A 14,165-nucleotide genomic window follows, 5' to 3' on the forward strand; every position below is an offset into this window, starting at 1 on the left:
TTTACTTTATGTTCATAACAGGATCAAAATAACAGTTATGAAGTAGCAATGAAATAATTTTATGTTTGGGGTCACCACAACTTAAAGAATTGTATTAAAGAGTCACAGCATTAGAAAAGTTGAGAAGCAGTCCTTTAGGAGGTTCTGCTGATAAATTGTTATTTTGTTGGTGTCCTTGTTTTTTCTTGCCATGTTTAAACATTCTGATTGATCAAAAGCAACAGGAGGAAGAAAGGGCTTATTTGATCTAAATTTCTGTATCATACATAGTCTGTCACTTGGGGAAATCAGGCGGAAACTCAAGACAGGAACCTGGAGGCAGGAATTAAGTGGAGACCATGGAGGAATGCTGCTTACTGGCTTGCCGCTTATAGCTTGCTCAGCTTGCTTTTTATACCTCCACCCCATCCCTCCACCGGATAGTGGGCTGAGCCCTCTCACATCAAGCAGTAATCAAGGAAATGCCCCACAGACTTCCCTACAGGTAATCTGATGGAGGCAATAGTTTAATTAAGGTTCCTTCATTGTCAGATCTTCGGTAAATAGTGCTCCTTCCTGAGCTATCTTGCTGGTACTTGAATTAGTGTTTTAAACATCAAAACCAGTGTTATGGTTGAATAGTAATGTACTTGCTTAGTGTACATGAGGCCTTGCTTTAATCTCTAGCACCATTAAAAAATAAAACTAGGTATTATGGTTCATACCTGTAATCCAGCATTTTTGAGGACTGTAGTCAGTTGAGGTTAACCTGGGCTACACGGCACAGTGAGATCTTATCTCAACATGCAAAACCTTAAATGAGTGAACAAATTTTAAAATTGTAAATTGGATAGGTTGAGCTTACTGGTACTCCATTCTTAGGCAATTTATCATTGTAGTTAAAGAAATAGGGGCTGGAGAGATGTTCAGAGGTTAAGAGCATTGGCTGTTCTTCCAAAGGTGTTCAGTTCAATTTCCAGCAACCACATGGTGGCTCCCAACTATCTATAATGGTGCCCTCTTCTGGTGTGCAGGTGTACATGCATGCAGAGTACTGTATAAATAATAAATAAAATCTTTAAAAATTTAAGAGGGAAAAAGTTAAAAGTTGCATCAGGCATACTCTAGAAAAGAAAATTTCTTCAAATATTGGGTGCCCCACCCAGTCTTTATCCGTTAGGACAGTTTGATGGATGAAATACTTCTAGAAAGACATTCGATATGGGTAAGCACATTAACTTTTAAATTTAGAGAACTTAAAAAAAAGTGTCTAGCCTTTTCTAACATCTGTGATTCTTAGAAAACTTAATCTAGTTTATGGTATGTGGTGTGTGTGTGTGTATGTTTACATTTGCATGTTTTTTTGTTTGTTTGTTTTTGTTTTTGCTCATATAACTGGGCAGTTACTGAAATTGATTTTGCTATTTGCTTGATGGTAGAGCCAGAGTGTTCTGAGATAGCACAACCAGGATCCACAATTTTCACTGTACTCCACACTCCTTGTAAATACTACCCAAAACAGGTTTTCCTCATTTGTAAGAGCTCAGAGCCTGCCTCTGTCTGGTAAACAATGGACTTAAAAACAACACAGGTTTATTAGTAATTGAAGCTGAGAGTGAGTAACCTGAAGCATCAACACATCATTTGTAAGGTTTAGCTCTGTGAAAAGGAAGAAAAGGAAGGGTGGCCGTCCTGGACTATTTGCAGAAGCCAGAAAGAAAGGAAAAGGGAAAGGAGAAAAAAAAAAAAAGAAAGGGAAAAGGAAAAGGGAAGAGAAGGGAAGAAATGAAGAAGAAGTATGTCCAATTCCCAAGAAACCAAGAGGAGAGGAGTATGAATCTCAGGGCACCCCGGATCCAGGCTGAGCTGTCTTAGTCGGAAACGTGGGCTCTACCATCAAGCAAATAGCAAAATTAATTCCAGTAACTGCTCAGTTATAGAGCAAAGAGACGGTATGATTCTAATACTTCTATAAGAAAATATTCTAGAAAAGAACACTGGTTTAGACTTCAGGTGAGGCTCTAGTGTGTGTTATGTCTGTGAACTATAGCCATTTCTCACCTTTATATGTAATTGGCTCATAGAGTCTGCAACTAAAGATAAGGTACAAATATTTACTTGGAATTTGCTGCATTTCTCTTTCCTCTTGTTCACAAAACCCCACATATGAATAATAGTGGCATATGAAGCAGAGACACCATCCCAGTATTTGAAGTGAGAAGTGTGATCAGGTGTGTGTATGTAGAGAGTGATTTATCCTTTATTTGTATGTTTATTTTATTTCTCTGTGTAGTCCTGGCTATCTTGCAACTTACCCTGTGGACCAGTCTGGCCTCGAACTCAGGGATCAGGGTGTCTCTGCCTCCGAAGCTGGGACTAACGTGTGCCCCACTACCACCTGGCCCTGCTTTATCCTTCTTATCCTACTATATGTTTTCTACTCTTAGTGCTGTGTAAATCGCACCTTTTCACTTGTACTGTTTGCAGCTACAGTGGTCCCTTGATTTGAGGGGGATTGGCTGAAGTAGCCCCTTGGATATCAAACTCTGTGCAGTCCTTCTATAAAATGGCATAAGGTAGTTGACATAACCTGTGCACATCTTCTGTGCACTTCAGACTCTGTATTCTATGACTAATACAACATAGACGCTATGTGCGTAGCCACTGTGCTGTTGCTGTGTTTCCTGGTTAAGGAAAATGACCAGACGTCTGTACAGAATCACTAGAGAGGTGACTGTCTTAGGCCAGCAGTGAGAGTGAGATGTTGCGTAGAAAATGCTCCAAGGGTTGGGAATTGGCTGGGGAAATGTGGCGTGACTGGAGCTCTGGCAGTGTGTGCTTACCCTTCATTTATTGTGTTGAGCAAGCATAGTACTCGGTGTGTAACAATCTCAAGTTTTTCTTTTCTATTTTCTGGAAAATTTTTTCTCTGAATATTTTTGATCAGAGACTTGTTGAGCCATATGTGAAGCCTCCGGAAAGGGTAAAGTCAGCTGTATGTTGCTTCTATAACAGTTTTTTTTAAATGTGTTTTATTTTATTTTGTATATGTGGGTGTTTTGCATATATGTTATGGCTGTATACCACTTGTGTGCCTGATGCCTGCAGAGGGCAGAAGATGGTGTCAGATCCCTCAGAAATGGAGTTAAAGGGGGGTGTGAGCTGCTATGTGGGTGCTGGGAATTGGGTTGGGGCTCTGGGAGAGCAGCTGTTACTCTTAATTAGTGAGCCATCTCTCTAGCCCCTAGAATAGCTTTTGAATAATTAAAAACATAAAGAGTATTTTACATTTTTTTTTCTCTAAAAATGTGAGCCTTGTGGAGTAAAAACTAGCTTGTGGTATAGTATACGTAATTCCTGTAATGAGATCACCTGCTACTATTTGGGATTGTAGACTGTTTATAAATAAAAATATGCTTTAAAAGATGTCATTAAATAAAAACCAGTCAGTGACATGTTTCCAGGATTTAACTGTACAGAGCACATGGGCTTTTCTCTACAAATATCAACAGCCAAAATGTTTTGTTGTTATCAGTTTACTTGGGATTAAAAGATCATATTCAAGTTGGTTAGATAAGTGATTTTAATATGAAATCATTGCTTTTAGGATAATCATGGGCCAGACTGGGAAGAAATCTGAGAAGGGACCGGTTTGCTGGCGGAAGCGTGTAAAATCAGAGTACATGAGACTGAGACAGCTCAAGAGGTTCAGAAGAGCTGATGAAGTAAAGGTAATTTTATCTTTTATAAACATGCATATATAATTGAAGCTGGTTTCCTCCAACCCCCAACTTAAATAGTTTTACTTTGAAATGGTACAATTTTAGTCACGCTCATCTTTACAGTAAAATTGATGAAGACTTGAAAACTATGGTCCTTATCTCTCTTAGTCAAAATTATATCATGACTGCTTTGTGTTGTGTGCCTCTAATCCCGCCACTTGGGAAGTGGAAGTTCAAGACTGGGCTGATGAGATGGCTCATCAGGTTTTAAAAGCACTTGCAACTAAGCCTGATGACCTGATTTTGATCCTTGGGACCTTCATGGTTGAAGGAGAGAACCAATTCCACACGTCTTCTGACCGCCGTGGAAGTACCGTGACATGTAACACACAGGCCCACGAATCAACAATGTAAAAATTAAAAAGTTCAAGATCTTGGGATACAATTGAATTTGAGGTCAGCATGGGATAGATGGACCCTTACTCAAAAATGGAAAAAATGTATAAATGTATATCTTGTACATTAATGATAACAGAAATATTTTAATCTAAAGATTATTAAGCGTGTTTGGAAATCAGTCTTTTCAGTATACTTTGGCACTGCTTGTATAGACTCAGGGCCCAAACACAAAAACATCTGTTTCATGGCTTTGTGTTTCTAAAGTCATTGTGATTTCTGAAATACGAAGTTAAACAAAGAGAGGATGGAAGTAATTTCCTGTTCCCCCTCGTTTGCAAGGAAATAGTGTGGGGAGCCGCAGCCTAGTGTATGAAATGTGTGCGTTTGAGGACGTGGTTACGGCACTTTTGATGATTCACTAGATTTTTACCTGCTTTACAGAGGCTACGTATTGTAACAAGGAACAATTTCTCATTTGTTTTTAAGAGTATGTTTAGTTCCAATCGTCAGAAAATTTTGGAAAGAACTGAGACCCTAAACCAGGAATGGAAGCAGCGGCGGATCCAGCCGGTGCACATCCTGACTTCTGTGAGCTCATTGCGCGGGACCAGGGAGGTCGGTCAACAGTGCTGGAACAGCGATCAACACATTTGGCTTGTATTTATTCCAATGTTTATTGCTTATTGCAAAGAAGTCCCGAACTTGAGGACGTCTGCTGTGTTGCTGTTTGTTTCCGCGTCAGCAGTGGCAGCCTTAGCGCACTGCTGGCGATTCCTTTAACAGCTCAGTGCTCAGGGCCTGTCTCGGCTGTTTAGGAATACTAGGCTTAAAAAGGACGTTGAGATCAAAGCTCTAAAATGCTCAGCAGATTAGTATTATTTAGAGCAAGGCTTTCTAACTCACACTTGCTTTCCTCCTTGTCTCCTTACTATAAATTAGCCATGTTATAAGAGATACTTCTTTTCATATTTATGAGCTAAGAAAGCTTTTTATTATGCATTTTGTTTAAAGGCTGAGGCTTCTATGAGAATTTTTAAAAATTCAGTGTTGAGAATAGGTGTTTTCTACAGTTACATTTTCTGAGTGAGGTAGATCTTAATCACCATCATACAGTTTCCTATTTTCAAAGAAAGGCAAAAAAAAAAAAATCCTATGTTAAAGAAAGGGAGAAATGTTGTCATTGTTGAACAAAAGTCCTACAGTAGAGTCTGTAATTCAATATCTCACCAAAACATACTTCCAGCAAAACGATGGGAATGGCAGAAGTCTAATCAGAAGAGAGCTAATTATTAGGTTCCTGGTTTGAGCGTTTCTGTTTATATTTGTGTTTCATGTAGAAAGACCTGCCGTAGGGTGTTAAATGGTAACTGAAGGAAAAACAAGTGCTGTGGAATGAAGATCTTACTATTGTAGGTTATGAGTGCATAAACATGGAGATATCTGCTCGAAGTGATTATCTCAGTGAGCATGTTGAAATGACAGTGTTACAATCAAGCCATAATTTGCAGTTGTCGAGGCTTATGAAGGTGTGGCGACACACAGGCTTCAGAGGCTTCCGTGATGATCTGGTGGCTGTGCGCATGCTGCTAACAGTGACTTTCTGAGGTCACTGCTGGTCCTGCTGAGAAGACAGGATTTGGAAAGGTTCATAGTTCTCTTCAGTTTTTTGGGTGACAAATCTTTAAAGTCTGACTTACAAGTCTATACATTTATGTGTTTTTTTCTGGTACCTTCTCTATTATCACATGCAAATAAAATAGTAGACATTGGAGGTAATAGCTTTTATTATCATAGGGGTGAAGGGGGTGCTTTTCTAATGCCTGTGGACATTCTAAGAGATTTCAGGTAGTTCTTTTGCAAGGTTTATTTATTTAGGATTTAGTTTGAATGGGATGTGGTAGCCCACACCTGAAGAGTTCAAAGTTCAGTCAGGGCTCCATAGTGAGACCTCCCCTCCATCTTGAAAAAAATATTTTATGTGTCTGAGTGTGTGTCTGCATGTATGAAAATGGACTGTGTGCGAGCCTCGTGTCTATGGAGATCAGAAGAAGGTATTGAATCCCATGGAACTGGAGTTATGGATGATTATAAGCTACCTTGCAGGTACTAGGAACTGAACTCAGGTCCTCTCTGGTCCCCACCTGAGACCCCCTCACTGGGATCGGGAGTCCTGTCTTATCTTCTCCTGCCCAGCTATTGGCTATTCAGCTCTTTCTTGTTTTGTTTTGTTATTTTTGCTTTTGTTTTTGTTTTTCAAGACAAGGTTTCTCTGCGTAGCCTGGGCTGTCCTGGACTCACTTTGCAGACTGGATTGGCCTCGAACTCACAAAGATCCTACTGCTTCTGCCTCTCTGAGTGCTGGGATCACAGGTGTGTGCCATCTGGCTACTGAGCTATCTGTTTATTCCATTCTTTTGAAAGTTTTATCTGGTGGGCCTTTTTTAGAATTTGAGTACTTCATTTAGGAGTACTGTGTGTAGTTACAGGATAGTTTCCGTCCCTCCTCAACTCTTCCCCACTCCCTCTTAAATTCACGAGTTTTTAGTTTTCCCCTCTCTGCCATACACACATATGCATATCCTGGTGAGTTCATTGAACTTGTTTGAAGTCACACTAATTTTGAGTGTTTTAGCTCAATAATCTTCATAAAGAATGCCTAAAAAGAAGTCACATTTTTTTCTAATGGAATGAGCTCTAGATACTGACTTGAGATCCAAGAGCTCTAGTCGAACGAAGAAACTGAAGTATTTTAAATGTATTTATATATGCATCATTGTTACTGAGATTCAGAAAGAATCTAAGCAATGTTGGCCATAGAATTTATTTCAGAATATACTTAGAATTGCAAAAAAATCCTAGTGTAGCCAAAGTGTTAAGATTCTTCACTCCCCAAACACTGCCATTTAGCAACATCTCAGAGGCACTCTTGAGTTCAGTACAGTAGCATAGTTCTTGTGAAATTTCAGATTATACTCAAGGTTTTAAAGCTGGTGTGGTACCTCTCTTTAATTCTTTTCTTCATTAAAAAATATTTCTGACTTGAAGACAATGACAATACTCTTTGCATTCCTTTTCTTTGGTTTTCTGCTAATCTTTTAAAGAATTATTTAACATAAAGATTGTCATTAAGCAATACCAAAGGATACATAGTTTACTGCTATCATGTGGCTGTTTACCAAAATACAGTTTCCAGGTGACTCGTTTTGTCTTAACAACTAGAAAAACTTGTGATGCTTCGTTTTTACTTTAGTTGTTTTTTTCTAGGTTTACTCAAGAAATTGGTATTACTCCTGATGTTTGTAGTGTATTTCTTATAAATTTGTCACAAATTTTCCCCCCACTGAAAATGATCAAGTATTTTTTCCTTCAGTGATTTGCTGTTGTTTTTTGAGATAGAGTCTCACCATGTAGCTCTGGCTGGCCTGGAGCTCACTATTGATCAGACTGGCTTCAGACACAGATACCCTCCTTTGCCCCCGACTTTTGAGTGCTGGCATTAAAAGTGCATGTCACCATGCTTACCCTGGATTACTTTTTAGCGTGGATTGTGTTTTTCTACTATGAATGCCTGGCTTAGCTAATCTGCAGAGTAAATGCCATGATAAGTAATTTAATAAAATAACCTACTATGTATATTTCTAGGAGAATACAATGTGTTTGTAAGCATCTGTGTTTTACTGATGTAAAGAATGAGAAATTTGGTATGTGTTTAAATGTGACATCAGCAATAGAAATAACATTAGATTGATATAATGGTTCTTATATTCATGAAGAGTTTTAAAACTTTTGGACTCTTAAATATGTGTAGGTTTGCTCTTCCTAGTAATATTTGAGATAACTAAATTATTGTGATTTTTTTTTAGAGTTCTATTAAAATAATAGAATATGTAAGTGCTATTTCAGTTTACCATTTTTATTAAAGAAAAACTGGGTCTGGTTTACATAAAGATAAGTACTTGATTGCATGGCTTATTGCCTTGTAATGCACTTTACTCAGGTGATTGTAAAGGTAAAGTTTTGGTTACAGTTTGCAAAGAAAAAAAAAAAAATCCTAGTCTAGCCAAGAATTCACCAAATGCTGCCATTTAGCAACATTTTAGCTCCTAAAAAAAAACAGGCTTTCTTTGTGTAGCCATGGTTTCCTAGACCTTGCTGTGGACCAGCCTGGCCTCAAACTCACAGAGACCTGCCTGCCTCTACCCCCCTTCCCCCCACCGGGATTAAAGGCGGACACCACCACTGCCTGGCTAGATGCATTCTTAAATTCAGTGCAGTAGCATGAGATTGTCAGAACTCAAGGTTTTGAAGCTGGTGTGGTAGAACAAGCCCCTAGTCCCAGCAGGAGCAAGCTGCCTTGTGCTCACGCTCAGCTTCAGAAGCTGTCACAGTTAGTCCCTGCCCCTTCATTGCTCTGCTCTTTGCTGCTGCTTTCTCCTAAGTGTTCAGCATAGTTTGCACCGCTGAAATTAGGCAAGGAAAGACTATTTGAGAAACCTTTATTGTGCTTAAAGTTGCAGCATCAGGGAAGAAGGCGCAGGAGAGTGGCTCCTAGCCAGCGCACAGAGCCTGAATATAGCCTGCTTATGTAGCTGAAGAAAGGGTGCCTGGATCAGTCGCAGGCATTTGTTTTGGACCAGTCAGCCCTTTTTCTTAGCGTCGGTTGCAGTCATGGGGGTTTGTACCAGTAATATGTAGCCTTGGAGCCACAGTCAGAGTAGTCCCATCTTCTCTTTGCTTTGTAATTGGTTAATTTGGCATCTGGATTAAGTTAGATTGGGGTTTTCTTATAATTTGGATTGGAAATAGGTTTTTTATTCTTTACATCTTTTCACATTGTTTCCATTTTGATGTTGTTTCTGGCATATTTGGTTATACTTTAAAACTTTTATTTTTGTGTTCCTTGAGGGCTTAGAAAGTCTTCAGAATTATAAATTATACATCTTTTGGTTTTCTGGGTTTTTTTTGGGGGGGGGGGGGGGGGGGGGGGGCAGGTTTTCTTTGTGTAGCCTTGCCTGTCTTGAACTCGCTTGGTAGACCAGGCTAGCCTCAACTCACGGGGATGCACCTGCCTCTGCCTCTGCTTCCCTGAGTGCTGGAGTTGAGGCATGCACCATGGAGCCTGCTTGGTTTATATTTTAATACACATTGAACCCATTAGGAGTTTTCACGGCATAAACACCGAGTGGAGGTAGGGTGAACTTTTTTGTTTAGCTGTCTAGTTGCTTCAGCACTGTCTGTTGACTAGTCCATCAGCATAGAGAGCGCTTAACTCTCTGCTGTCCAAGTCAGCAGAAGCCGCTGGCCCTGCAGGATCTCTGTGCCAGAACTCAGTGCGGCTCACTCCATGGCTGTGACAGCCTTGTCTGCGTTTAGAGGAACTGCTCTTTGTTGCTTAGTTTTTGAAATAGGTTTGCTGCCGTGGCTTGTGTATAGTGTGAATTCACATGATGAGCCTCTGTTCGTGTCTTAGTTTCTTTCCTTTCAGTGGTAGTGGTGGGCTAGTTTTCTGCCCACAGCACCATTACTGAAGCAGATGTTATGACTGCCTGTATACATGAACACATGCTTTGGTTTCTTATTGTCTGCCCCCTACCTGCCCCCCTCCTGCTTTCCTCTCTCGAGTGTTTTGATTTCATTTTCCTTCCTGTGGTTTTGATTTTTGTTTTGAGATGGGGTTTCATAGCCCAGACTGACCCTTGAACTCCTTATTTCCTCTCTGTCCTATAGGCATGTACCATCACACCTAGCCTTTTGAGTATTTTGTAGTTTATGTCTTAGGACCATGCTGTTTGTCATCTCTAGTGTTTTAAGAAAACTGTTTTTAGCAGAACAGTATATAATGAATGACACGTTTTACCCAGAGGCAGACTTACGTTTATATTACAGCTCTTTGTATGGATGGTCTTGAATCAATTGCTTGTCTTTTCTTTACCGAAGTTTTCTCACTGCAAAGTGGGGCTAAAAATAGTGTTTTGGAGTATTGTAATGACTATCATGAGACATTTACTGTGCTTAATGTAGTGCCTTACATATGAGCGGAGATTATAGAATTGATTAGAATATATAGTTTTGCAATTGAAACCCAAATCTGTTACTAATTTATTATTTGATAATATTATATAAAATATGGCATTTTACAAAAAGGAAGATAAAAGGTGAGAAAGGTTGACACACACAGTAATCTGCCTGTAATCATAGCATTCCCAGCATCTTGTAGGCTGAGGCAGGGGGATTATGAATTAGAGGGCAGCCTGCTCTGCAGATTGAGTTTAATAACAAGACCTTGACTGGAAGAACAAAGAAAAAGGTCAGTGGAGCATTGTTAATCCTGCGATTTAAGGACACAGTTGGTATATACACTACTTTCTATTCAGCGTGCTTGGGTGGTCAGAACTGAATATAAACTCAAGTTTTTAGGGAAAGTGTGTTGCAGCTCAGATTTCTGAGGTGAATATAGTTTTTGATTTTAACGTTAATGGTAAGTATGAAAAAGGCTGGAAGGCTTAAAAACTTACAAAATCTGGAGAATGTTTTCACTTAAGAGGATTCTTCCTCGATTTTATGAAACTTCATACCGTGTTAAAAATTCTACTCAGTTACTTAGAATGCAGCATCTGTTCACAGTGTGATGACCATAGCTTAAGGCTGATCTTTTTAGTTTTTAGAGGAAGTTTTATTTATTTCTGTTTTGTTTTAGTGCTCAGTGACCAGTGACTTGGACTTCCCAGCACAAGTCATCCCGCTGAAGACCCTGAACGCGGTCGCTTCGGTGCCTATAATGTACTCGTGGTCCCCCCTACAGCAGAACTTTATGGTAGGGAGTAATGCAGCTTTTACTCGCTTGATTATTTGTGTGGGTGGATGGATAGTGTGTATGCATGTGCATTGTGTGCATTGGGGTTTTGACTGCATGTATGTCTGTGTCAGGGAGTCGGAGCCTCTCAAACAGGAGTTACAGAAGGCTGTGAGCTGCCATGTGTGCTGGGAATTGAACCCTGGTCCTCAGGGTTCAGTGCTCTTAAATGCTGAGCCATCTCCAGCCCGATAAGATATTTAAATAATAAACATGGTGATTTTTTTTTGTCATTAAGATAAAAATAAAAGATAAAAATAAAAGCTTTTAAAATCCACCACTTATAGTGATTTTTAAAAATTAATAGCTAAAAAGTGTTTAATGTTCTTTTTCTGCATTTTCTACAAGAAAAGTGGAAATAAACACATCTAAAGGATGAACTTTATTATTCTTTATTCTTTAAAAGTACAGTCAGTGCCCTCTGACTTTCCTTTTTTTTGGGGGGGGGGGGGGTTACGGTGGTTTGAGACAGGATTTCTCTGTGTAGCCTTGGCTGTTCTTGACTTACTTTGTAGATGAGGCTGACCTTGAACTCAGAAATCCGCCTGCCTCTGCCTCCTACGTGCTGGGATTAAAGTGCATCAGCACTTCCCAGCCTGACTTTCCATTTTGTTAATGGAGAGCTTGTCATCAAGCAATTTTCAGGAAAAGGTTAAGACATAATCTTTATATTAGTTCAAGGCCAGTCTGGTCTGCATACCAAGTTCCACAACAACCAGAGCTACACAATAAAGAGACCCTGTCTCAAAACAAAGCAAAACATAAAAAAATTGATAAATGTACACTTGGAACTATTCTTGGGATTTATACTTAGGTCATTGTCTCTGCAAAGAACACTAGCTCAAGCTTTGGTAACGAAATGCTAATATTTAATTCTTTATGGAAATAGAATGAAGGAAGGTAGAACGAATGAAGTTGAAGAGTGAATTCTCGGCTTGTTTAAAATAAAAACACAGTTTGGGTCTAGGGAGCCATAGGCTTGGCTAAAAATACAACAGTGGGGAGGTGGAGACAGGCTCCTTGGCTAGCCTAGCCTAATCGTATTTTTGAGACTAACAGAAGGTCAACAGCTCCTGAGGAACAACACCCAAAGTTGACTCCTGGCCTCTACACATGCACCCTCAGATGTCCCACATGAAGACACACGTACACTCAAAACAAAACTACCATAGGTTTACTCATTTTATGTATATAATTGTTGAGAGAATTTCTTGAATTTATAGAATTACTGTACAGAATTGCTTGCTAGAAACTTTCTGTTTTTTTAAAATAGACATTTATAATTAGTGACTTTTCTTATACTTCTGACAGTGGCAGTTAAAGATAAACGTCAGTTACTCTTGTGAAGTTGAAAATATGTGTGTATGTAAGGCTTAACTAAAAATACTGCAGTTTATAATCATTTCAATATTTTTTTTAAATCTTTTTTTAAGTTATTTATTTTAAACAAGTACTCTATCTGCATGTATAGCTGCATGCCAGAAGAGGGCAATCAGATCCCAGTATAGGTGGTTGTGAGCCATGTGGTTGCTGGGAACTGAACTCAGGTCCTCTGGAAGTGCAGACAGTGCTCTTAACCACTGAACCATCTCTCCAGCTCCTCATTTTGATATTTTTAAATGAGGTATTTCAGATTGGGCTTGTGAAATAATTTATAAAGTTGCCAGTAGGTAGTTTAGATCATTTCTTGGCTTTTCTGGTCACTGAGCAAAACAATTTTGATGACTATTAAGGCTAGCATATATTTTGGGGAGCATAGGTTAGATGGCTACCACTGAGAAGACGTAATAGCCCAATTTTAAATTTTGGCTTGCATTCCAAGACATGACTCAGTTTAGATGGGAGTTGTGTACACAAAATGAAGTGAACCGAGTTGAGTGTGCCGATGTGCTGAGCTGAACAGATACATTCAGCTCTCCATTTCTCTTTTATACCTCAAGCTTTGCTGCTATCTCAGTTTTCCTTTATCTATATTTCTGATAACAAAATTTGTTATCTGTTGATCATTTGAAAAAAAAAATCTGTCTTCCTCTTTCTTAGTTGCCTGATGGTCACCTATGTATTTCATGGCCTTTTCCAGTGTTCAACAGTTTTTCCTGTTGATTGTATCATAGTCTGGTCCCAGGCTTGTAATATTCCCTTTGTTCTCCAGTCTTAGCCCGTCTGTCCTGTTTTTCAGTTACTGTCTAAAACTCAGCATTTAGCCAGTACCTTGTTCAAGGCTTCTTGTTCTCAGCACAGGCCTGCTCTAGCCTAGCTACTGCACACATGCTTCAGAAGTGTCCAGCCTTGCGGAGTTGTTGTCATTTTTATTCTTTTGAAACTTCTCTTCCTTCTATGGTTGTTTTTGTCCTCTGTGTTCTCAAGTATTCTAGTCTCCCTGCATTCCTCTTTGATTGGCTCTTCCCGGCTGTTTGTTGTGCTTTGATGTATACTTACTTATTTATTAGCATAATCAACTTGGATGTATGACTTGTTCATCAAAAAGTACTGAAATACTTTCTGTTGCTGTAGAATATTCTGATTTTACAAGTACTAATCCTTTTGGTATAAATTCTCTTCTGTCTGTGTATAAAATGACAGGACCATTGATATTCTCTCCTCTGTGTCAGTTATTTTTGTTGTTGTGATAAATCGCCAAGACCAACGTACAGAAGGGAGAGTTTATTTGGCTTATGATTCCAGAGGGATAAGAATCCACCATGGCAGCCAGAGGTGTGGTGGCTGGAACACAAAGCTGAGAGATTATATCCTCAACTCAATCACAAAGCAGAGGCAGGGGTGTTGTGGGCAGACTGGAAGTGGAGTGAGCTATGCAATCTTAAAAGCCTGTACCCAGTGACATAGTTCTTCAAGCCAGGCTGCACTCCTAAACCTCTAAACAGCACTACCGGCTGGGGACCAAGCGTTCAAATACATGAGCCTATGAAGGAGATTTCTCACTCAGATCACCATAGCATCCCTCGATTTTTTTTTTCATCCCTCGATTTTTATTGTAGTGAATATCTCAATTCACTACAATCACCAGATCACCAAATGAGGTTAATGACTCTTTACTTTGTTGATGAGAATTTATAGTTTATTTTGTTAAGCCACATTTATCAGTTCTATTACAGATATCTTCCATTTTTAGCATCTGCAATAGGAATGTCTTAAAGTTGGGGTCTGGTGTAAGCTGAACCAGTTTCCTTTCCTAGAGCTTCCTAAAGGAA

At 39.3% G+C, this 14,165-nt stretch overlaps 1 protein-coding gene across 5 annotated transcripts in view; it reads left to right on the forward strand.

Annotated features, from left to right (window-relative positions):
* Positions 1-14,165, forward strand: part of Ezh2 (enhancer of zeste 2 polycomb repressive complex 2 subunit) — a 51,859-nt gene that overhangs the window by 15,179 nt on the left and 22,515 nt on the right. For 3 of the 5 annotated variants that reach the window (XM_055598305.1, XM_055598302.1, XM_055598303.1), the window contains exons 2-4: positions 3,587-3,710; positions 4,587-4,757; positions 10,798-10,914. In XM_055598305.1, the coding sequence (XP_055454280.1) occupies positions 3,594-3,710; positions 4,587-4,757; positions 10,798-10,914 (405 nt within the window). In that variant the 5' untranslated portion in view covers positions 3,587-3,593. The remainder of the gene's footprint in view (positions 1-3,586; positions 3,711-4,586; positions 4,758-10,797; positions 10,915-14,165) is intronic. The other 2 variants (XM_055598306.1, XM_055598304.1) reach the window with 2 other exon arrangements.

The sequence above is a fragment of the Psammomys obesus genome, unplaced genomic scaffold, assembly GCF_907164565.1.
Source record: "Psammomys obesus unplaced genomic scaffold, mPsaObe1.curated_primary_1811, whole genome shotgun sequence".
In the NCBI taxonomy this organism is placed as follows: domain Eukaryota; kingdom Metazoa; phylum Chordata; class Mammalia; order Rodentia; family Muridae; genus Psammomys; species Psammomys obesus.